Raw genomic sequence first — 26,333 nt, forward strand, 5'->3', positions numbered from 1 at the left:
CAATTCCATATGTACTGAGGAATTCAGCGTGCTCCAGCTGTGCAGAAGGGTTTTCATCTCACCTCAAGTGGATGATTTGAATCCTGCCGTTCTGCATTTGCCTCCTCCCTGTCGAATGGTGCAGAAGGAGGGGAATATTGCAATGAAAAGAGCCTCTTGATTCAAACACTGCGCTGGGCCTGGCGCTGCAATCATCACAGGAGAGATCCTGGGATGTCGCAGTTGACTGCTTGCGACCACCAGGAGCTATGATTGCCATCTCTGGAAGAATAAGTGTTCATTGTGGCGGAAAAACAAGCCTTCCACAATAGGGGAACCGACTTTTTGGGTGTGTGAGCCCAGGGTCTCTTGATAATGCCAGCGAGTCTCCCTGCAGGGGAGCGCTGGGTAGCATGTAGCATTACTGCAGCTGACTGTCAGCTCGCACAGTGTAGCCTGCAGTTAATCGTGAATGAGTCGCCGCACCCTAGTCCCGTCTGTCTAATGCGATCTCCGCAGAGGAGTGACGCAGTGAGAATGATTTACCCCCCGCAGACACGCTGCTGAGCCCCGTGACTGTCGAGAAAAGCTACGAGGAGGAAAATGTTATGTTCGAAACACATTTCTTTATACTGGAGTGTGTGCCACAAAGCAGGAGCTGTACCAGTCGATGTCCACTGGCTGCCCTTGACAAGGACAATAACACAATAGCCATGTAGTGTGGAGGATAAAGGATTGTGTCACTACTGTGAAATATATTTATCATTATGAAGATAGTCCACATTTACAACATATTTCAGGATGTTTTCCATGATGATCGGAGTGGTAGAGCTGCTTGCCCAAAGTAGCATGCCGAAGATTCCTAATTTAGAGTTTAAAACGTGCATTCCACAAACCATTCTCCTCATTATGGACGAATAGGAAATAAGGCTAAGATTTGTGCTTTCATCTGTTTTTTTATCTTGGCAGGTTCCTTAACACCTTATCAGATGGAAATTATGCTTATGCAATTTCCTGCCACAGCCACAGTTCCGTGGATTCGTTATGTTTGATGAGTACTGACACCCTTTCTACCTTTAGATGTCTTTTTCTTTTTTAGCATGCGCTGCTTCAATATTTTTATCATAAGATTCAAGTTACTGTGTTGTAAAAAATAAAAACAATAAATTGTGTTCCTTTTTAAACCTGGTCAAACCAGGTTTAATTCCATAATCTTTCTTCAGTATAAACCTGCAGCAGTTCACTTTATGATTATTTATCAAACCAGAATCCTGAAAAAAATCTCCAATAATTTCATATTATTAATACTTTCCAGTTTATGACTTTCCTTGACCTTCGTCAAGCACACTTTATTTCTTCAGAGAAAATATCACATTGAACATTTCTTAGTTTTCAGTGGTAAAAACCTAAGGGATTTAGGTGTTACCTTCCTATACTTATTCAAATTATTGTAATTATCATAATTTATAACAAGTTCACCATGCACCCCCCACCCCCACCCCTCCCCCGTACACACACACCCATCACGCCTAAATACACATGATTTAGTTTCTCAATCAATGCACGCAGCTTCAGAAAACAGCCCATAGATGTTTTATTAGTTTAAACCACAACACAAGGACTAGTGCAGCCGTGTCATCAGAGGGACTAAACATGCTACATGTACAAAAAAAAAAAAAAAAAATCCTTTACACCTTCAGTAGTTGCCGTTGTTAGAACTGGGTATTTGTTGATAAGAACACGTTACTCATATTTGATACAAACATTACTGGGCAGAGAGATATCAATGTAAAGCTTTGATTACGAACTGAGAGCCTGGGGTTTGGGTCTTGATACCATGGTAACTGAATCTGACTGAGCTTTTTGTGCAAGAAGACACTGTCCTAAACGTGTGGGGCAGCAATGTGTTCGGCCTCAAAAACCGTGAGTGTAATGAGAAAGGATACTTTTTTCTTTACCTTTTCTTAAATAACATCAATCAGCGATAAGCTTTTCCATCCACTGACACAGTATGTTATGGAACAGTGTGTATCAAGCCCTAGAGACATAAGCCAGTGCTCGGTGGCCGTCTTGTGTAGAGAACACTGCACCTTTTAAAATAATGACTCTATATACAATTTTCTTTAATGAAGTGAAGATGTGGAAGGGGAATTAAAAAAAAAAAAAAACAAACAAAAAAATAAAAAACAAGAATGCAGTACATTGTAAATGCGAAATGCATACCAATGCATGGCTTAAGGGGGTTGGCGCTCGCAACACTGAACAAGGAATCGCATTTGCAAGGCCTTCTCGCTGCGCTATACGTTCAACTGGAAACTCGAGGGACAAAAAACAGAGCGTGAGAACAATGGATGTCTCGCACAATGTTGAGTGGCCCTACCTACCCTTTCTGCCTCTCTCCCTTCCTCTCTCCCTTCCTTCCTACCCCGAAGGAGTAAAGCTCTACTGAGTTCATCCTGGTGATATGCAACCTGTGTGTTGATTGGGGTGCAGGAAAGGCATATTGTAAAACTACACGTGGTAAAAACATTATTCCGCGTTTTGTTTTTGTTACTAAGCAACAACAAGTTCCGACTGACAGTTTGCAAACAGAAGGTGTGTTGTTGGTAGTGCTTTAGAGGCGAGCTTTGTCCTCGGGTGCTCGCCGCTCGTGTGTTTCGATGGGATGCGTGACACGTAATTCCGGTACTAAACGTCCAAACGACGTACTGCTGGTTTTGCCATTTAAAATTTGCCACATTAAAATTAATTCTCCTCATCCAAGAAATCGCCATGGGCTTGTGAGGTGACAGATTTTTAAAGAGGGGTGCTACAATAATTTTAGCAACACATACTAGTATTTATAAGGAAACATGCTCCCACAGGTACAGCAGTCAAAAATGGCTCAACGAATCACAAATATATATCCCATACAACAATACTGTTTAATAAAGGACCAAGTGCAATATGACCTTTCCTATTTTATTTTCTTATATCTATTTTTAACTGCATTTCCTTGATAAGGCTTTGTCTTGATTAAATTTATAGGATGCAAAATGAGGAGAGATTATTTTTAAGGCGGGACCTAGAGGCATGCAAATAAACTACATTTATATTCACCATCAGTACAAGCACATTAAGAAGGAACAGGCGGACGAATCAGGATCCATCTCTTTGTCCATCGAGATCTAATTCTTCTCAGGAGAATGGATAAATGGCTTATTAGAAACAGTTACGTTACCATGGGAATTTTGGTTTGGTTAACATTACTCGGTATATGAAACACATAGCTAGCGCTGTAAACATGAACAATAAATATTAGCGTAGTTCAACATCACTGATGCGCAAGCGTCAGTGGAGTGAGACTGAATGGAGATGATGTTGCACACTGTTCACATTTTGGCAGTTTTTTCGTTAATTTAATATATATGTTTATATATATATATATATATATTTATTTATATTTATATATATATGTGTGTGTGTGTTTTTATATACGTGTGTGTGTGTGTGTTTGCATGTCTGTCTGTCTGTGTTGTGTTTGTGTGTAAAATTCTTTAGCAAATGACATTCTCATGCACACAAGTGTTTTCAAACACAAGAAGCGGATCCATTGAAAGGTAGTCCAAGCATTTTTTTTTTCTTCAGTGGAAGTAGCTGCAAACTGAATGGAACATTTATCTTCTGTGCAGTCCAGGGTGGGGGGGGGGGAGGGGGAGGGGGGGCGTGTCCACACTTTCCCCCCTCCCACTCATTTCTGGAGGTCACACTGGAGGAGGAGTACGATGGAAGGGTCGCTCTTCGCCGCCTCTTTGAACTCGTCCAGCGAGATCTGGTCGTCGTTGTTCTTGTCCATCTTGCTGAAGATCTTGTCCACCCGCTGCTCTGGCGTCAGCCCGTCCTCGTTCATCTTCATCATGATCACCGTCCCCACCATCTTGTAAATCGCCTTCACAGACACGGGGGCGAAAGCCACGTTTTAAGTCGGCGGTTAAGAGAAAGACCACTCTTGCTCCTACCACAGTGTCCGATCTCGTCTGAAATGGGCCGGTGTGGGTGCATGTTTTGGTTTTAGCCCAGCACTACAACACTCAACTATTTAACTAATCATGGTCTTCTATCAAGACATTGATAAGTAGAATCAGGTGTCTTAGTGCTGGACTAAAACAAAAACTTGCAGCCACACCGGAATAAGACTGGACACCCCTATCCTAAACGTTCTTGCATAGGTCATCTACTCAGAACGTTTTGTCTGGGATTATTATTTACGTTCACATTTGAGTGATTTAGCCGATGCTCTTAATGAAAGTTGAAAAAACCTACATCCCAAGTAACGATTAATGAGAAGTTCAATTGTTATTGCGATTTTTTAAAAAATTATTTCCCTCAATCATTATTACTGACGTGGTCCTGTGTCCGCTAAACCAACGTAAAGAACGTTATCTTAGGGCCCCTCTGACTCTCGTACCTCGATGATCTCCAGCATCTCCACCCGCGTGATCTTGCCGTCCCCGTCCAGGTCGTACATGTTGAAGGCCCAGTTGAGCTTCTGCTCGAAGCTTCCCCGGGACGTGATGGAGAGCGCGCAGATGAACTCCCTGAAGTCGATGGTGCCGTCGCCGTTCTTGTCGAAGGTCCTGAACGCGTGCTGGGCAAACTTTGACGCGTCGCCGTACGGGAAGAACTGAAACAGAAAATGAAAAAAGCATTTTTTTTTTAAACCAACGTATGGCTAAACAACATATCCATCCAAAGTATGCTCTGCTTAGGTAATGGGCACCCACAGGTATTGTGACTGTTTAGGCTCAAAATTCAAACTGGAGTTTTGAATTTACTGGAGTTTTAGTGGATCTTTTGGACAGCAAAGTAGTCAGCAACAACAGACACCGCAGAAAAAAGCTGAAATTCATGATGTCATCATGATGTCTTCCTTTTTTCTTCCCTAATGTTCAAATACGTGGTTGCTGTGCCTAAAGAACCTTTAATAATGACTTTATATACATTTTTATAAAAAGACACCTGTGTGGTGTCATGAAATTTGTCAGAAGGACAATAGGAACATTAAGTGGGCTATTCTTTGTTGTTTGAGTCATGATATAGATTAATTCTCTTGCTATTTTCCATCATTTAATTTTTCATATACCAAATAACACTGAGGATTTAAAGAGGAATCTGTGATTATAACTTACAACCAGTCTTTTTTCAGAGCATAATGGCACTTTAATGTATTTTATCAATAAGATTTTCCCTTATGTTGTCACTACAGTAGCTTACATAGCGCATTAAGTGTAGCTTGAAAACGGTCTCACTTCTGAACGTAACCTGGAGCGACGATAAAGGAAAGTACAGAGATCAAACGAAAACTGGTGTGTGTGTGAGCGTGTGAACGTGTGTGTGTGTGTGTGTGTGTGTGTGTGTGTGTGTGTGTGTGTGTGTGTGTGTGAGTGTATGTGCGTGTTCATGTGTGTTTGTGCATGTGTGTCTGTGTGTGTGAGTGTGTGTTTGTATAATCTATGTGCATGTATCTCACAGAATTTCACATCAAACCCCCCTCCCCCCCACCCCCTCTCCTCTCCCCTCCCCCACCCTTCGTCTGCAATGCGGAACTGGGATTTTTCTTCTGAGGGAGCGCGGCTGCCACGAGCCCTGCGAACAGCCTCCTGCTCGGAGGGAACAGCATCCCGCGCGGCTTTCTTTCACAGGGAACAGCCTCCTGCTCGGAGGGAACAGCATCCTACGCGGCTTTCCTTCACAGGGAACAGCCTCCTGCTCGGAGGGAACAGCATCACGCGCGCCTTTCCTTAAGAGGGAACAGCCTCACGCTCGGAGGGAACAGCATCCCGCTCAGCTTTCCTTCAGAGGGAACAGCCTCCCGCTCAGAGGGAACAGCCTCCTGCTCGAAGGGAACAGCATCCCTCGCGGCTTTCCTTCAGAGGGAACAGCCTTCTGCTCGAAAGGAACAGCATCCCGTGCGGCTTTCCTTCAGAGGGAACAGCCTCCTGCTCGAAGGGAACAGCATCCCGTGCGGCTTTCCTTCAGAGGGAACAGCCTCCTGCTCGAAGGGAACAGCATCCCGTGCGGCTTTCCTTCAGAGGGAACAGCATCCTGCTCACGCGCGAGGCTCCCAGTGCGCCGCCGCTTCCGGGCGTCGCGTGCACCGCACCTGGCCGCCGGCACCAAAGGCAGCCGCAGCACGCGCTCATGCATAAACTGCGACGACTGCATGCGGTTACATGCGACGGACTGAGATCTAATGCGATTCCGCCCAGGCCGTCAAACGCAACGCAGTCGTGACTGAGCTGAGGTATTTCTGGGCCCGAAAATATATCTCTGCGATGTTCCTCATCACACAGTGAAAACAAATATGACAAATGAAATGGAGCAAGGCTATCTCAATAAGAACGGTTTACATAAAGGCCCATAACATTTCAAGTGAGGTGGTAATTCAAGTGAAATGGGGGGGGCAGGATGCTTTTCCATAAAGCACAACTCTTCATTTGCAGTAGCTTTTCTTTTATTTCCCAGAAGTCTCTCTCAGTGTCACGTTTCCCAGCAGTCATTAGGAGCTCATCCCTGCCCACCAAACATGCTTTCTTTATCACAGTTAATCTGCCATCAAAGCATCCAATACGCTCATACAAAAGTCAGCACTGGTGAATAAAAAACATAAAAATTCTGCAAGCAGTTTAAACCCAGTGAGCAAAAGCCAGAATCTAGACGTCTAGAGGGTTGGAAATCTAGGTTGAGAGACGTTTTCACATAAACAGAGATGGTTGCCCCCAATATAGCTCAAGTTTTACCTGGATATAGCCTGGCTACGTCCTAGTCGGCTAGAAAGCCTGTAGCCAGGTATTCACCTGAACGCCTAGACGACATTTCACCGACTTTTCACCACAAAGACATTCACTGGGTTGCTCCCAAGATACTTTTAATAGCTGAACCACACAGACACGCATGGTCTTTGCCAGTTTCAACATAAACACTTTACCTGATGAAGACTTACCTGGGCAAAAAAGTCATTGTGGCGCAGCTACTGAATTTATATCAGGAAACTCTGTGATATTTTTCCTCTTAAACAAACAGAGAAATGTCACATGCTTCTTAGGAGAACACTTTGATTGACAGTCGTACACAGGCAGAATTTTCCGCTCTACCTGCCACCTCATTTCCCCCGCAAGCAGTCGGCCCCCGCCCCCCCCCCCCGACACCAGTGACTCCGAATTCCCTCACCAGTCACGGTCCTGCCCACAGTCCCGCCCCCAGACAGATAGACACGTGGCGATGAGCGATCACAAATGCAGGCCTCGCTAATTAAGACACTTTAGGTCTTTCTGAGCAGATGTTGCGTGCACACATAGAGGACAACAACCTCACCCCCACCCCCCCCCCCCCCCCCCCCATATCTTTTCCTGTTCAAATGGTACACTCTTCCTAGCAGTCACAGCCGCGTTTATCGTATCGATGTGGGGATGTTTGTAGTAGGGCAGGGTGGGCTCCCTGTTCCCCTCGAACCCTTCCGGTTGAAAGCGAGCGTTTTTAAAATACAGGTGACCTTCTGCTGTCCTCCTGCCCGCGAACGTTAGCCCATGCCTCAGACAATCGCTGAATAAATTTACAGGCCAGATGGGATGACGTTAATCTTTTTATTTTTCTTCAGTTTTTTTCCTGATTCAATTTCATAACTGACATTTAAGATAAAAGTAAGCACCGTGAAGAGACATTTTCAGTTAATTAGCTGTTGGCAAGGTAGGCCCTTGTTTGTACAGGCTGGTTTTATACGCCTGCCTTCACCCCTGCAAACCCCGCTTCACCACAGAAGAAGAAGACAATCACAAGGGCCAGAACCCACCAATCAGCGGAGAGGCTGCGAGGAGGTGAAACTCATATTATATGCACATACAAACCGATAACGGTAGAGGAACAGTGTAAGGTCAAATGTAAAGCAATGTTTTGCCATTTTAATTATAAAAGGCCACAGCAATCATGTATTTTCATAATTCACATCCCGTCAGTTGATTTGGTCAATTGCTATGTCTGTGTTAAACCACCACCAGGCTACTGAGGACTGGAATTACAACAGAAAAAAGGCGAAATACCATATTTCTTATGAATAGGGTTGAGACACAAGGCCACAGAATATCAAAGCAGGGCAACACAGGCATTAATGTCAGTGCCTGCATACTGTATGTGAGAATCCTGTTTTCATGTTGCATCATGAACATGAAGTGCAGTATATTTAACAATTTCATATCATTACGGTAGCTCATCATGATTCATTATTTATTTACATGTGTATATAACCACAGTTCAGATTACTGGTATGGAAAAAATTGATTGACTGACACCTTCGGATGTCACAATTCCCAATATTGACCCAGTACAGACACAACCCTATTCTATGTTCAGCTCTTTATTGAACAGGGCAGTTAATTTGATCGGTGGAGGCAAAAAAAAAAAGGTCAAATGTTGACGTAAGCAATTTGGATGACTCATGTCAACCATTGTGTCAGCCTGACACGATAAGGGGTGGGGTTAATGGAGCCCGAAACCGCTCCCTCTTTTCTAACACATTACTGATTCAGAACTCACAGCTTGAAAAGACCATGGGGGGGGCGGGGCTGATGTGGGCGGGTGAATTAACTGCCAATTCGATTGGGGTCCTTTCCAAACTGTGGCTGACATGACAAATCAATGAATTAGCTAGTTAAAGGAGAGCGCGTGAGCTCCCCGTCACGGAATGGGGCGAATTATCTTGGTTAAAGTGCCTTGAAACGCAAACCGGCAGCAAAACTGGTCAAAGCGTAAATGAAGAACTGACGCCCTGTGCGCAAATTCAAACTGACTCTCTCACAGAGAGGGCCTTCTGCTCCATATGGCTGAGCACGGCCCTCTATTACACACGTTTTAACCCTTCAAGGTGTAAGATCATAAATACGTGACTGGAGTGTTCTTAACTGAACATTCTAATGCTGATGTCATAATCACTACTGGTGATTGACAGCAATGGAGTTCTAGAACACAGACTTAGAATTTAGAAAAAACATTCCAAAAAAGTTGAAGGCAAACTGCTCATTTAAAAAAAATTTATACTACGTGCGTCATAAATAAAAAAAACCAGGACTACTACTCTCCTTTTTTAATTTATCCTCAATTTGTGATGTTCTTTTGCTGTGTAATTGAAGTGACAACTAAGCCAAACGTTATTCCAATGTAGCTTATCTTGTATGTGGAAGCCAAAAGCCTTTTTAGCAGTAAATGACACGGTAAAGCGATGACGAACATCTCTGTATTCCAGGACGACTCGCTTAGAAAAGATTTCCCAACAACCAAAACAACACGCATTGACTTGATTATTACCCGGATGATTGCGTGCAACTATTTTTTCAATGCATTCATTCCAGCGTTGTGCAGACCCACACCTCTGAACCTTGGCAGGCAGCCGTTACCCACGTCCTGGCTGGCCTGCACTACCATGACACATCTGCAGCGAGAGAGAGAGGGAATTGGCGAGCTGAACCGGTGAGTGACGCACGACGCCGAGCCAAAAACCCGCCAGTCATCTACCGTTAAGCGGAGCATAAAAAACCTCCGCAATCAGTACACAAGCTGCCACTGCTCTGCTTCTAACAGGGACTCAATGTGTCCACACAGTCACGCTCTTAATGGGAGTCATCTATCAGCGTCACAGTCGAAATGGACACTTTTCTTCTGGCTGGACATGGTTTATTTTTCATACAAATTGTACCGCTCTAAAGTAACAATTATTTATTTATTTGGCAAACAGATTAATAGTATAAACAGAATGGATGGATGGATGGATATACTAGTAATATAGAATGATTTATTTTCTATTATTAAGTTCACCCACTGCCCCAACATTTTTTCTGAGTATTCATATTCATATGAAAAAATTTAACAAAACCCATCTCCAATACAAGGAATTATACATTAGTAAAAGAATGCAAAACAATTTATGCAATAATATACTGTATATATCTGCACTAAGTGTGAGCCAAGAAATTTACAGTGGTGCAAGAGTACATTGATATAAGATAATTTTCCATCCTGTAAGATGCATAAGAATGTGGGGCTTTAAATAATGAAATATGAAAAAGATAGTATGCCTTTAATTATATTTAAGAACACACTGTACAATGCCCTTTGTCAGGGTGATATTAGCAATGCAAATAAGTGCACGGTTACAAAAGACCAAGCCATATTTATTTTTGCTCACAACCTCTTGACACAAAGACTTCATATCCCATGATCCCTAGGGCTTCAAGCGCACCCTCTCTGGGGCGGCTGAATAATGCCTGCCTGTCAGTGTCACGACCCACCTAGTTCTGGCTGCGCCTCTGCTTTCACACGCTCAGGTGGGGTTCCCACGGCAGCAGCGCCTTGCCGTGAGCTAACAGCTGGTTTCAAACGGCTTGTCCTTCACTACAGGCCCTCCCCCGCAACCCCCCCCCCCAAAACCCCCCACCCTTCTTTCTGCCCCCACCCTCCTCTCCTCTCGCCTCCGGCCCGCCAATAATGCCCCTGCTGGAGTCCAGCCACACTCAGCCCCCCTCCCCATCGCGCACTATGTTTTCCACTACACCATTTTTTCCACCCACAGAGCTGGTCCTCTCCGATGGAAACCCCATTAGTCGGACGGTATCAGCTACGGCCGCGGTGCACAGAGCTCTCTCACATGTATTTTTAGCGCCTTTTCCTCCATTTTAGAACTTTTGGGAAATGCTACGCTTAGTTATCGACCCTTTCGCTGCCCGGCGAGTCGTTCCAACGGCAAACGTACCGACACAGTGTCCACATTACAGGCAAACGGAGTTCAAATTGACCCCAATTTTGAAAAGCCTGTTCTACGAGCTTGATGTCCACACTAGGCATATAATGCCAGAAGAGCATTAATTTGTTATATAATCGTAAATAACCTCCAAGTCCAAGTGTCGGTTTGCAAAGTGCAGTGCGGCTGGTAACTTTGAAACACATGACTTTTCTGATGAGGAAACTTTCAAAGCAGACGCTGATGCAGCATTATGTTAAGGTTGAAATTAATGTACGTCAACAAATGGCCGCTCCGGGGGGAGGGGGGGGGGGGGTTTTCAACGAAAAGCAGAGAGCGATATGGAAATGGAGAGGTGTCGGAGTAGAGCTGTTTAATTGCAGTGGTTAAATCTGCGGACACGTATCACAGCAACACAAGCACCTTGCATCACCACAGGGCATCGAGTGCCCTTGCAAGGCTATCAAATATCCAAACCAAGCGAACACAAAAAAAGGCGAGGATTAGATTTACTAACCCAGCAAGCGAACACCTGTCACGTTACGTGGTCAGGATGAGATGGTACCGCAGCCATTAAAATGGGTAAAAATCCATAACTCATCGCACACATGTTGTGCTTTCTAAATCAAATGCAATTGTTCTTGTCTATACTGTGCATAGCAAAAGCATCTTTCATGTAATATATTGTACTGACAAGTAATGTCTTTCTTTCTTCTAATGTTTTTTTGTTTGCGTGTACACCAGGAAAATAGCTGTCGACGATGGTACAGCTCGAGAGTATCCAAACGAAATAATTAAATGAATAAATAAAATAAATGAATAAACCGCCACTGAACGTCCGTGCCCCACTCCGTCGGTATTTAGTGCTACGGCGGCCTGCTAGCGGTAGCGGCAGCTCCATTCCCCAGCTGTATGTGTTTTCGAACACCTGGGGGGTTGACCTTGGTTAAGCATGACATCACTGTCCTGTCTGCTTTACTCTTGCTTGAAGAACGTATTTCATAGTTGAATGGGAAGAGTAATTATTTCCCTCTTAAAACTGTCAGAACAAAACATTTAAATTTATGAGCTTCCAAGTCATGCAATCCCAAAGATACTGGATGAGATGAAAGACGACCTGGAACAGCACCAATCACAATCACGCCTGCAATCCAGATCCCCCATGTTGCACTTGCTCACTTCTGGCTCCTGGCTTATTCCATCAGTCCTGTTCATAGTAACATCTGGAGCTGATATCTCACATTCTTCCAAAGCAATTTCTTGCTCTGACATTCAGAAATATTCAAATCAATATGCAAAATGCAGCTGTGTTCATTTACATAATTACTTTCAGTAAATACTTGTCCAAATCAACACAATGCATATGCACATTCATGTTTTTGGAGTAGTCTTAAAAACCCCCTGTCCACTGGATAAATAAATATTGCAGCTCTATCAGATGCGACAGTAAACCAAGGTGAAAAATCCCACGGTATTTATTGCAAAGTGCATTCCTCCGTGTATTGGCCAAATTGTCAAATTGGTTCCCTCAATCTGGCCACAGAGCTAATTGGCTAAATAATTGCCTCCCTCTCCTCTTCAGCTGATGTGTGATGAATTGTTTTGGCACAAAATGGCTGCCGTGTATCACCCAGATGTGTGCTACACAATGGCGGTGACTTCCTCCCTCCACTGTAAAGTATTCTGAGGTTGCAAAAAAATGCTATATAAACACACTACATCATCATCATCATCATAATCATCATCATCATCATCAGCAGGTATTTGGTGCTTACTGTTCTCGAATACATTCCAGGAACAGACAATGAAAGACACTCATTCTCTGCATCCTCCTGCTAGTTATAAATAATTCATGAATACAGCTTTGTGTTTTATGTAACCCAAATGACAAATGTATTTTGAGATCATAGATTGCATTTTTTCAGTCTTTTAAAAACAGGAGCCAGGATAGTTGCTGGTGGTACGGCTGCACTACTAAGTGCAGCTCTCATGCACTCAGTTCTCCAGGGGTATAAAGCCTGATGCGCATGCAAAATCGCTAGGACACTGACAGCGATAGGGGCCGAGCCATAAGAAGCATCCAAGCCTCAATGGGCCAGAGAGCTAGCAGAGCCAGCAGAGTTCCATCCATCCATTATCGAACCCGCTTACTCCTGGTCAGGGTCGCATGTGGGCTGGAGCCTATCCCAGCATGCACTGGGCAAGGAGGCAGGAATACACCCTTGTGCAGGTCGCCAAATACACTGCAGGGCGCGCACGCCATTCGCTCAAGCGCACTCGTACCTACAGGCCATTCAGAGTCTCCAATTAGCCTGTTCTTGAATACGAACCAGGAGGAAGCCCACATAGTCGAACCTGGGACCTTCCGGCAGCGTTGCTACCCACTGCACCACTGTGCCACCCCGCAGGTAGGGGTACGAAACACATGTCATGTCTCTTTTACCCCTAGGCCAAGGACTGACTGCACACAAAAAAACTGTGAACAAGCTCTAAACCAAAGATAAATAAACAGCTCACTAACCCTGGTGGGATGGAGCGATTAAAGCAGAGACCTCTGTTTTTTAATTGTCCGCAATGTAAACACCACATAAAAGCACACGCCCACACACAGACGGAAAAATAAATCCAAAAATATTACAACAAAAACAAGTAATTATGATGTTGAAGTATGTGAAATTAGCACTAATGGTTGAGCACACACAGGTAAAATTGACTCACAATTGATAAATGCACAACCTAGCCTATTACACTGCTATAAATTCTACAGGGCCCACCTACACAATAAAATGTGATTGCTGATTCTGTCTCCATAGTATTTGCATGAAAATATTGTTTGTTTTTTCATGTTTTTCGTTGGTTATTACAAAATACTGATTCTTTAATGAAAGATTCTAAAAGAGAAAGGAAGTGGCATTGAACATATAACAGTTAAATAATAAGTTAAATTTAGTTTGTTGTTGTCATTTTATCATAGGATTTTACTCTGAAAATGTGAGATGAAAATTCTACTGAAATGAATAGCAAGAGTAAATAATTGTTGGAGTAAAATATTGTTTCACATAATATGTAGATTTAGCCTATAAGCTGCACATACCCACATAAAAGATTCAAACAAATTAAGTGCATTCATAAGACTGAATGTACAGCCTGCTGTAAAATGTTGAAGAGCTGCTACACTTCTCCACCAGCAGAGGGGGCTATTGGTAGAAATGGCACGGGGAATCACGCCTGGAGCACAGGGCATCTCTGACTCAGCATTTTGCCTGCAGACGAGTAGTTCTGGAGTAGCCCAGGGCCCTATTTCACAAAGCAGGCTTTCCGAATTTAGCCGGATGACTGCACGTTGTACAACCGGGAACCCTCCCAAATCTCCAAAAAAAGAGCTGTTCCGTGGTTTTTCCTCGACGCAGTTATCCAGCTAACTCAGGAATCCTACTCACGGCACACAAAACAGAAATCATTCATCCCCCCATATTCAGAGACCTCAGTCACCCACTGTGTCAGTTTTCCGATTCACACAGCGACAGGATTTAATCCCCTAAATCCAGGTAGTCTGTAAAATGGCAGCCATTTGCCACAACGCTGTCTCTTAAACTGCCTTGCTTTACATGCCTGGTCTTTTTCAGTCAATTAGTACGTCCTGCCATTCCCTATTTCCCCATTATTCAGTATTTCCCCCTCGACTGAATCATCCCGAAAAACTTTATTTTTCATTGGAAAGATATCCAAGAAATATAAAGTTCTGCTTCTGATTTCTGAGATGTCTAGTCAAGCTGAATAGTGACTACCTATACCAAATATGTAAAGCATATTTTAAAATAATGCATTCTTTTCATTATTCATAAAAAATTAACTTAAGCTCAGCAAAATAATCTAAATGTAATAATTTGTTATGGCTAGTACAGCTATAATTTTGCTCATGTTGAAACATCGTTTATGTTGCATTTCTCCAATAACAATGGTTTTATGAATTTGCCAAAAAAATAAAAAAATAAAAAGATATACAATCAATTTTGCACAATGAATACGGCATGAGACCGGCGCGGGCCCAGTGGAACGACGCAGGACCTTGAGCTGACCTTGAGCAGGAGGGGACCAGGGTTGATTACCGGAAACCCTCACAGTCCTTCCACCGCTTCAGGTCACGGAGAGACCATTTGCCCCCTTTAAGGGGGAGCTGGCACCCCATCAAATTATTAACCCTTAATGCGTGTGTGACATCACAAACGTGTGCTTAGAATGTTCTTAAGTGAACATTCTAGTGCTGATGTAACAATCACAACTGGTAACTGAAAGCAGTGGAGTTCTAGAACACTGACTTAGAATTTTGAGAAAAAGGAAAGAAAAAAACCATTCCAAAAAACCTACTCTTCAAAGGGTTAACATCCCCTATCCTTCCCAATGCCTCCTGTATGGTAAAGGGACAGCCTTGTCATTGCTATTGAGAGAAAGTCAGTTTCCCCCTCGGGCCAGTCAACATTGAGGTTACCTTGTTGGTTATTTGCAGCTGCTAAGCGACACATTGCTGCAAAAAAAACAAAAAAAAAAAAAAACAGCCTGACAAAAGAAGACAGCCTTGTAAAGAACATGTAACCCTCTGTGATATTTATGAATCCCCCGTGGGTTTAATTCACAGAGACCTTCCTGGAAAGCGTTGGAAGGGAAGAGGACACGAGAGCTCCCCTAAAGGGTTATGGCCACATTCAGTCACGCCCGCTACTTAAAACGTGAGTTACCGTGAGGAACCACGGCAAGCACCTTTCCCTAAGAAACAGCCATTAGAGAAAGGGGTGAATTATCAGGCGCCATCACCCGTGAATGAGATGGGCTGCTATTGATCGCCGGAGAGCAATTTATTTCTGTTGAAAAGACAACCTTGTGTGACATTGGTACGTTTTTCCCTCAGCGTGAACCGCAGTGTGCCTTCGACCATTTAAAAAGCTCACTTAGACTTAGTCTTTTATAAACGACTCTGCCGGGACCCGACTACATATTGTCCATCTTCATGCATTCTTACATAGGGCACAGTTAATCTCTCTTTGCAGGACCTATTTCGTTCCTCCTCCGTCTCTCTCCCTCGCTCCCTCCCTCCCTCTTTCTCTCCCTCTCTCCCTCCCTCCCACTCCCTCACTCTCTCCCTCTCTCAAGTACACATCTGTATCCTTGCCCTAAACCCTCCCCCCCCCCCCCCCCCCCCCCACCAAAACACGACCCATAAAAACCATGTAAGCGCACGAATCCTGCCAAAATGACTCATCAGCCTTCGTTCTCCCCCTGGCTCTATATAAAAAAGAAAGTTGGAAAGATAAGCTTTCTTTTAAACGACCGGCCTCTATTTTCAGAACCGGGATCGGGACCTCACAGACCCGTGGGTGCGGAAAAGTCAGCGTGGGGGGCGTGAGGGGGCGTGCAGGGGGGGGCGTGCGGCAGTTTCAGGGCTTCGTTAGCGAGTCGCTAGGTCGCAGCGCGCGCCTCTCAGCGCACGCACGGGCAGCGGCGGTAACCAAGGGCCACCAACACCGCATTCCGCCGGCTTAAAAAAACATCACGGCTTAAATCGTCTGATCCCCTGAGATGCCCCGACCTGTTCCAAATTCCCATTAAAAAAAGCTCCTCTCTCCACATTCGGGGGGTTGGGGGGGGGTGGAGGGAGGGCCACCTGATGTCAGGACACTGCTTGAAAATCCCCCAAAAATGTGGTCATCTCTTTGATTCACAGACAACATGCCCTACATTTGCCTTTTTAACTTTCTGTTTAGGATTTTAAAAATATTTTCTGTATATCCAGCCAATGAAAAAGGCTGTATTCAGTGTTTGATCCACAGAGCGCTTTTGGGGGAGAATTAAAAGCCGCTCCCCGGCGTCACACTTTTTTCCCGCCCTTTTTCTTCGCCGCGCCAGATGCCGCAGTGCCGTCCGCCCGATCGATCTGGGTCAGGGCCCCACGTGCGGCCAGCGGTCCGGCACGGGACCGTAGCCACGGTAACGCCCGCTCCCTCACGACCCAGAGGTTCCGCAGTGCCGCGCACTTCCACCGCGCGAAATGCCCGAAGCCCGCAACGAGATCGATGCCGTTTTTTTAGCACCCGGGCCCCGTGAAAAACCGCGGCTGAAACGACGCAAGCGCAGGCACCTCACGACTCCGCACGACGGGCAACTGCACCTCACGGCTCCAGTTCCACATCATAACCGAGCGCAGATGTATTCACACAAACTCTGTGGTGAAGTACATCGAGTACATTTTAAAGTAAGAGATGAGACACACACAGTCACAGTCAGTCATGTTCCATGGTAAAACAAACAAACAAACTAAATTAAACGTGTTAAAGACGGCAGTGGCGTATGTGGTTTAGTGCGCTGTTTGGTTCCTACAGGGCTCTTCTGACGTGGGGAGCACAATAGCCGCTGCAGACAGAACCCTGACGCACGTCACGCCGTTACAGTTTGCTGTTGACGCCCCTGCGTCAGTGAAAACAAGGTTCAAGCAATCAAACGCCCACCGACAGGTCAGCCGTTTGGCTGACTGATGGCGTCAGCGCTTCCGAAAACTACGCCACTTCAATTTGAGGCGAGCCGTTACCGTTAAAACCTCGTTCTCAAACCGTTTAGTGTGGAGAAATGTGACTCTGGAGGTTTCCCGCGAACACTGAGGTAAAGCGCTGGTGTCAGATTGAGGAATGTCATTGAGAAAAGAGGAACAATCCTGGAGAGGTTCCTCTCCCCCAGTTCTATCTGATTTCAGTTATTTTCTCCCAACAAATCCACATTTCATCATATTGGTTTAAATGACATTTTGCACCCACATAGCAAAACGCAGAGAGGAAACACTGTTTATTAGTAACTCTGAAGATAAGAGGCCCGAAAGTCAAATAATGAGATTCGATAACATCAAATCATTTACATTCAGTAGATCCTAATATTTCTAGCATTTTTTTTTTTGGTTCACGTTACAAATGGATCTTGATCTTATGTAACACATGCACTTCATTACCACGCCTGTGTAGTGTAACCTCCTGAAAGGTCATTTATTTGACACGGTTCCCTCTCGGGTGCACAGTGGCACTTCCTCCATTCAGGGTACTTCCTGTTGGCTTCACTCGATTACACGCCTGATTGACGTGGACTCGCCCACTGCGTCAAACGCTCCGAAAGTCAATATAATTAAAAAGAAACAGGAGCGTGTTTTCAGTTCACTGACAACTGCTGTGCAATGACACAAGCTTATCCAATATCCATTCAATTGATCCAAGTGCAGATTTACTGTGAAAACCCATTATTGAAAATCATTTCCGCGTGTGTTCAAAGTGCACAACATAGAAACTGGAGCAGGAGAAACACACCTCCCCACACCCTTTTCCTCCGCACAACAGATGCCAAAAAACCTGTCACAAAAAAATTAATAAATAAACAAACTAAGAAATTATTAAATAAATAGCCACTGGTGCTGCTAAAAAGTACAGAAAATTAATTACCAAATAACCATCTGGTCTTTTGGCGTTGCAGTGCAAGGCACAGATGAAGACGAGTCCGTGTTTTTCCTCACGTTCTCACACCATCAAAACACAAACAACGGAGGAGCTGCAGCGTTGTACTGAACTCTTCGGTCAGCAGAAAGGGGCGGAGACTAACTAATCCACCGGTCAATACGCGCAGGTGTAGTGGGGGCGCTTGAGCAAACGAGCCTGTGGAAAGGGGGCAGTGAAACGCTCTCCACGGCCACCACACAGATACTGACTGAGGTCGCACAACACCGCTATGCCCCCCACCCACCCATCGCCCCCTCCCCCCCCCCCGACTCTACCCATCACTGCACAGTGTCTGTGCCAAAGGCATCACTAACACTACTCACTCGCAAAAAAAAAAAAAAAACTATTCAGCGAACGCGAGGCCTCCCATTCTGTCTCTCCGTCCCCGTTATCTCTGCTTTTGGGATTTTAATAAAAGTGCGTGTTGCCTGGGAACACGACGCACAACGCAGCGCACCAATAAGAGGTGGTTCAGCGGTACCAGTTTCCCGAGACGGTTTTAGCCTGCGTCAGGAACGGAGTGGATTTTTTTTTCCCACCAGCAGCAGCAGACATCTTGGCTGCAGTGCATTAAAGTGCTTCTGCGCTCCTTGTGCTTCCAGGAGAACTGAGGCTTCGGTTCCACGCAGGATTCACTTCACGCAAGACACACACAAAATCAAATTTTTAATCCACTGGCTTGTAGATTCTAAAAATCACCAGCCATTCTCAACATTTTACCAGCCGCAATGCTGGGGCCACAAATCATACCAGCCGCAACCAAAATTACACCTTCATTTGACTTGTGGCTGGTGTTAATTCCATACCTTGCAGGTGAGCAACAAAAGTTACCGTACTACCGTTCTATATCATTCATTAGGAATTATTTTGAAATATGAAAGAACTCATGTTGCATTTTGCAACAATCTCAAGTGTGACGGAACACATAAACGTCACACAATACAACCATCTCATCAAAATGTATGCAGTGAGCCTTATGTGTGATACACAAAGATATTTTGCAATGAAGGGTAATGAAGGTGACACGCACGCTTCACAAAAGCTTTAGGAATATACGTACTCGTTGAGTAACAGTCAAATAAATATTCTGAGCCGGCATCGTCAATTTTGCTCCTCGAGTCTGGGTGTTTTGCTAATCACCCCACCCCGTTCAGTTAGAATGCTGGAGCTGCAGATTACAACTTGCAAACGAGGGTAATAAACACTTAAATGGGACCTGGTGGGTGTAATTACAGTAACTGAGCTTATTGGTAGGTTTGCAAATCAAACAACTGCGTGGAGGAAGCCCCAAATTCGGAAAACATCAGAAAACATTGGCAGAGGATTTGTGGCCGGTACTCGAAATCCCCGTGTGTACCTTGTGATGGCAGCTTTTCTCGCAAAAACCCCGTTCTGCTCTCTCGAAATGCCAAGCAGTGGGGGGGGGGGGGGGGGGGGGGGGGGGTTGGGGGGGGGGGGAATGTCATTTTAATGTGGTTTTAATGTAATCTCACAGCTGTGAACATTTCCCAACATTTGTGTGACATTTCACGGCGGTGCTTATTTGAGCGGCTAATCCCGCTGCTTATTATCGAACACCAAAAAAGGGAAAGGAATTAAATCTGGGGGTTGCCCCCCAAATCACAGCGTGACCCGAGCTCCCTTATCATTCCTCTCAGCACAGGTAGACACGGTCACACATTCCATGGGCGAAGCACACCTGTGCGGCGTCACACCTCCTCCTGACTGGGGAACCCCCCCCACTCCCCAATCCCCCCCCACCCCACCCCCCGCCAGTGGGCGGGGCCCGGCGCGCTACACCCACCTTGACGTAGAGCTGCTGGAACTCGTCGAGGTTCAGGCGGCCGGTCGGGCAGTCCTTCAGGAAGCCCTTGTACCACTGCTTGAGCTCGTGCTCGTTAAACTCCGTGCTCTTCACCAGGTCCTCCATGACTTCGGGGGTCAGCTTGCTGTTCTGTTTCCCCATTGTTTCGGCTGCGAGAGGGAGAGGGAGAGAGAGGGGACACAGAAAGCGCAGGAGTTCCTCAGAAAGAAGTCAAAAATAAAGCACGAGCGTATCCCAGGGAAACCTCGGGAAAATGTTGATCAAAAACGAAGTGTAAAAATATGTAATAAGATCTCTGGAGGACTCAGATTACTGTTACATTACACAGAAATGATTTGTTTACTTGCTCCATTCTTCTTTGACAGTAATACAGTTGTCAGTTATACTGTGTCTCATAGTTATATTGTATTTGTGGGTAAGTTAGATATGCACTTCGTTGTTAATGCACAGCTAAGCACTTAAGTGTCTGCATCCTGGTAACTTCAGGAAACGGCGAAAAGCTTCAGCCAGACAATTTCTGCACTTAAAGTTGCTTGGCCTGCAATCCTACACCAGATTACTGGCAGGGAGAGGGATTAATTAATCGTTCTGCCATTAGCACCAGAAATACCTGCTGATCTTAGGGTATAAAGTGCTGTCTGCAGGTCTACACCTTTGTGGGTGGGTTCCTGATAAATTTAGTGAAGATGAGAATGCCTGCCGAGGGATTTCTCCAATATGAAGCAGCTTTGCTTGCTTTAATGGTCGACTCAGAGTAACGATAACATTATTACAAATGTTCTTTTTTTGTTAAAGTATTGAAACGTTTATTCATTTCCATTTTAATTATTATGTTTTTCTGAATATGCAAGGCAATTCTCAAGGCATCCAATGACAGATGACAGAAAGATTGAAAAATGTTTTCTCCCGGTCAGATGGCTGAATATTTCAATAACTGGTTTTTGGCACTACCATTAAAAGTGATTGCAATGCGCTAAATGGACGAGGAAAGGGGTTTGCCATTACCGAAAAAAAAAGATAATTTGTAGTTTCCACAATACTAATGCCTTTCCAATTCACTGCATACATATGAAAATGGAAAAGGGTTCAACGTAGCCACCATTTACAGCGCTAAGATGTTCACCAATTACATCCCAATTTTCTGAAGTTGCAATTCGATTAGCCTAGTTCAGGGCTGCATGTTTTGTTCATGTCTGAACTTTTCCTAAAATAGGAAAAGATTAAGACAACATGTGGGTGCATATTCACATTAATAAGAAATTTCCAAATCTCCAGGCTATAGCGTGAAAGTGTTTTGTTTATTTTTTATGATTGGACAGTAATTGAGCTATTTTAACAGAGAAAACAGATACAGTGGGTAGATCGTATGTGGCTCACCCCCTGCTTTCATTACCATATTTACATCAGTACTATTGGTGGACACCATGGAACCCTGCTTACCGCATACACAGAGGTGGTGAGACGTGGAAATCTTTTAAAATAATGACTGCTGGATACCACAGAGTTTAATGCATGCGGTCTGTTGTGTTTCGCATGCATAATTGTCTTTATTTCCACAGCCACTATTATTGCAGAAGAAAATCAATTTTTCTGTCCAGTTGTAGGATTTACACAACAGCTAATTACCATTTAAAAATAAAGTCTATTCATAATGTGTAAAACCAACTAGACTGTAAACCTAAGTTGTTTGAGTAAACCTAATTTCTTAAATGAACAACCATATCTGGACTATAATAGGACATTTTTTCTAGTTTTGTGCCTCTTAGCCTATATCGTATTATTTTCACTGTTCCACATTTTGTTGCCAATGACTCATGAAGACTAGTATCATCAAGAAGCTTTGAGCCTCTAGGTAAAATGGCCATACATGAGTAACGTCCACCAAAGTCTTGCTGCTTGCAATACTGTAGGGAAACTGGCAGCTCATTCAAAACTAATCAGCCGAATGTAATTACCAAATTACCTCTTCTGTAAATATCAACAACAAATATTTTCAATATCAAATTCATTAAGGTGGGATGGAACAGGCCGACTGGCATGGCTAAGCTGAAATAGTAGATATGCACTAACTGCACAAAATCACATTCACCTGCAGACTGAATTGGGCTTACAATTCAAAATATCTCCCATAACCCTTTGTATGCTTTTTGGAATGTTTTTTTCAAAATTCTAAGTCAATGTTCTAGAACTCCATTGTTTTCAATCACCAGCAGTCACTGCTACATCAGCATTAGAATGTTCTTAACATTCTAATCACACACTTGTGATCTCACGCCTTAAAGGTTTAACAAGTCTCAGTAGAAAATTGGGCAGAATGCTAAACGATTCAGTACTTCACCCTCAACCACCCACTTGCCTGCTAGCTAGACCAGTGTACGCTCCAAATCATAATATAATACACTTAAAAATAACAACATCCCTGTAAACAAGCAGATCAACAGACAAGAACCATTTTGATCCACTATGATCACCATAGTGCCTAATTTAAATTGCACCAAATATACTGGTTATAGCTATTAGCCTATAGAGAATGAGAATGTCTCTGTCATTCAAAAGCATCATTAGGTCAGATAGCACACGTATACGTATAATAAAATAACTCTAGAAGATGCCTCAGATTTCCATGAAAGACAAAGATTGTGGAAAACTATTCTACATGGCCAAAACTGTATATGTCACAGCATCATAGTGGAATAGAAAATTCCAGCAATATGCCCGTTGTTGTAAAATACAATTCATCACTGAGCTTCAGAACCGACTGGACTGAAAGACTTGGTCTTTACGTATGTACGCTCTTATAAGCAACTATCCAAATACATAACAACCGGAGTTACCAAATCATTACTTGCCTATATGGGGACAGGATAATTGCCTATTATGCATTATAATGCTCGTTAGCTGGCAAGGTACAGCACGTCACAGCTGTCTCCATAACAAGAATGATTTGCGCACGCCAATACGAGTCTCTGCTCCAAGTGATTTGACCCTGGTGGTCATAGCAGCTCAAATTAATCACTTAAACTTTCCCGCCTCCCCTGCACTTATGCGCTGATATTCTCTACAGTGCATAACACCACATATCCCTCCAACCAAGGGGGTAACCCACACACACACACACACACACACACACAGGGCAGGGGGGGAGACAACTGGGTACTTTGTCACGGGCCCTGGAGGAGGGGAGGGCCAATGGTTTGTGAACTTGCGGTAAATATTATTATCCTGGGCCCGGGAATAATGTAATAATATAATTTTGTCGCAGGCCCAGGAATTTCACCCAGCATCCCTGCAGAGACACACACACACACACACAGCACCACTCCCATGACTGCCAAAAAGAAAAGAGAAAAAAAAAACGACAGATTTTTTTTTTTTTAAAGCTACCACAAAGATAAATAATGAATATTAAATAATGAATGTGTCAAATGACCTGCATACGCCAAAAGCTTTTGAACTCTGATTTAAAGAAGCAGATGACGCGTTCAATGTTATTACAGGCGATACGTGAGGGAGATTCACCGTAATTTGATTGATAGCCACTGCGACCCTCGTGGGGATCAATAAATACAACCTGTGCAACTGACAAGAAAGCTGTCTTACGATGGAAAGGGTCTTTTCACTGGATTCTTGAATGATGTCATGTCTAGACCAAAGAGCTTTAGCATGTTACGTTGCAATACAAAACCACGCATCCGTCACAAAATAAAAACAAACAAAAAAAAATCCCTGAACAGATCATTCAGGATGAGTCTGCAAATAATGTATGCATGAATGCAAACACTGAAAGCAAAAGCAATGAATGATAATTATCCAAATTTAATGTTTATTCTGATTACTTCCTTAAATCTGCAACTGCACGTTATACTTAAAACATTTCCAGCCACAAAATTACATTGTTTCTATCTTTACACTGTTCCTATTCAAAAAAGACGGTATATATTTCTCAATCAGGAGAATGTCCCACCCAGAAATGGACCACTATAAGATGCACAACTGGTCTTGCTATTCCTTGTGATTGCAGCATGTGCTCAATCTATTGAAGTGTTTCAATTTTTCCTTACGGAATGCTGTAGTGTTGTCACATCTGCCCATGCTCAATTGATAAAAGCTGATACAATCTCAGGGCAAACAACACTATTCAATTTTCATTTAAATAAATATTTTATACAGCAAGTGCTCAATACATTGTGTGTGTGTGTGTGTGTGTGTGTGTGTGTGTTTACGTGTTTGTCTGTCAGTGTGTCTTGGTTTTTTTTAACCCTGTATTTTTCTGTACCATGGATTAAAGACAGACACATTGGTGCAATGCTAAAACTACGCCTAAACAGTCCTTTCTTGCCCTGCAGGAACCTACTTACTGCATTCCGGACACGTGAGCCATCATAGAATGCTGTGTGATCAAATGACGTCTGAAGTGTTAAATTCGAAGTCTTACAGGGCCAGCTCCTTATTTTCATCAACAGCTGTGGCAATATTCATATAATGTGTTCACAAATAATTCGATATCTATGAACACGACATTTAAATCAATTCTGTGGGGAAAATGACTGTTATTTTGTCAGATTCACTGAACATTAAAACTGAATGAATTCCAAAACGTTAGTCAAAGCCAACCCTCTGTATCAACACAGATCAATCAACAATTGATCGATGGGTCAACATACAACAACACAATAATCATAATATATTTCAGTGTGTAACATCATACCATGTTGACTCGTTAACCTGCAAATGAACAAGCATACACTGCAATGTTAAAGATGATTCGAATCGTTTGGCGCATTATGTAACAGCGCCGAATGTCCGTTTTCCGTCATTTTCCAGCGGGGGGTGACCTTGAGAGTCAACAAGAACAAAGTGAATTGCCTTGAACCAGAATCTTACGAAATAAAACACGCGACATAGCCCACTTTAAGAGACGCCAGAGTTTATGTTACAATTGAAAGACTAGTCCTACCAAATGATTTTCAAAAGCAAAATGTTTGTAATCCTACCAATCTCAATATAAAATCCCCCTAAACTTAGCTTGTTTGCGTTTGAAGAAGCCATACAATTCGAGCCAAAGAAATAGGCTAAATGTAGTCGTATTTCATTTACTCCATCAGTTTTTTCAGACATTATCATATTATTATTTTTAAATAACTGGTCGATGTTGCATACAGCATACCGACGTGCCAGCGTCAGAGTAGCATCATAGCAGCAACATTGCGACCGCAGAAATCTGCCAGCTTCCCTGTAGTCATGTTTGTATCGTTTACTGAAGTACCCCACAGCAAATATTTTCGTCGAGCAGGAAGACAGCCATTCATTTTTCTTTTCTTTTCTATACTTTTATCATGCACATCGCTTCTCGAAAAATAGGATGCATTGTCAGTGCAAACGGCTTGCAGTGGAATTAGAAAATTAAAACCCATCAGGAATTTCTCCTTCCTCATAAACAGCCTTTTGCCATTTGAAAAACAAAAATAGAAACTTGTATGTTGCTTTCATATACGTACTGAAGATGTACCGAAATTTAAACGATATCTTAAATTATATCTTAAATATTCTGCATACACCAAGCTGTAATAATGAAAATAATGTTGCAGCCGCGTAGCTTGCTTACTCAATGACATGCATTCTTAATACAGATAAATCAGTTTTTAAAAGTCTGCAACCATAAAGGATAACGCTGTTCAAAGAAGCATGGTGTAAGGCTTAATGCGAAGACCTTTTACTTTATTTTCTTCGATGAACTGCCATTTGATTTTTTCAGTAATCTAATAGGTAGAAATATACACTCCTCTTAGTATCCTATAAAAAGCATCGCGCCACAAGGGAAAATACCCCGCACTTCTCTTAAGTATAAAGATAAACGTCTTACCTTAACGAGAAAGCAAAGCTTCTGCTCGTCCGATCTTTTCTTTGGGGCGATTATTAAAGTAAACGCGCTGTTGAAATGCACTCGAATATGTACACCTCTACAGTGAGGTTTTCTTGAGGTAACGCGAAATTAGATTAGAAAAAAAAAATCGTAAATACAGCTCCGGAGATGCAGATGGGACCGATCACAGTCTAGTCTCGGAGCTGTGTGACGCTAGAGATACAATGCAGCTCGGCGGCGTACTGTGTGCATCACAAATTTATTTCACACAGTGGTTGTCTTTTGCAGAGGACCGCTGTTGCTCGACTGTGCTGTTCTTTGAGTTTGCGCGAGGGAAGGGAATCCGCCTCCTTCTATGCACCTAGCACTTCAAAG

General features: G+C 43.5%; 1 protein-coding gene across 1 annotated transcript; it reads right to left on the minus strand.

The window, feature by feature from the left end:
* Positions 1–1,549: 1,549 nt before the first annotated feature.
* Positions 1,550–26,307, minus strand: vsnl1a (visinin-like 1a). Its single transcript, XM_035424138.1, has 4 exons — positions 25,959–26,307; positions 20,075–20,244; positions 4,427–4,642; positions 1,550–3,907 (listed from the first exon to the last, which is right to left on the minus strand). Exons 2-4 carry the CDS (start codon positions 20,234–20,236, stop codon positions 3,710–3,712), a joined length of 576 nt encoding a protein of 191 aa, XP_035280029.1. The 5' UTR covers positions 20,237–20,244; positions 25,959–26,307; the 3' UTR covers positions 1,550–3,709.
* Positions 26,308–26,333: the final 26 nt, after the last annotated feature.

This window comes from Anguilla anguilla, chromosome 6, assembly GCF_013347855.1.
Source record: "Anguilla anguilla isolate fAngAng1 chromosome 6, fAngAng1.pri, whole genome shotgun sequence".
Classification (NCBI taxonomy): domain Eukaryota; kingdom Metazoa; phylum Chordata; class Actinopteri; order Anguilliformes; family Anguillidae; genus Anguilla; species Anguilla anguilla.

Bases quoted from the DNA above. Each gene is read 5' to 3' on its own strand.
- vsnl1a (XM_035424138.1), bottom strand. From the start codon at position 20,236: ATGGGGAAACAGAACAGCAAGCTGACCCCCGAAGTCATGGAGGACCTG. The intron at 4,643-20,074 runs GTGGGTGTAGCG...TTTCTGTTTCAG, and splicing joins TCCAGCAGCTCTACGTCAAG to TTCTTCCCGTACGGCGACGC. The intron at 3,908-4,426 runs GTACGAGAGTCA...GTGTCTGTGAAG, and splicing joins AGATGCTGGAGATCATCGAG to GCGATTTACAAGATGGTGGG.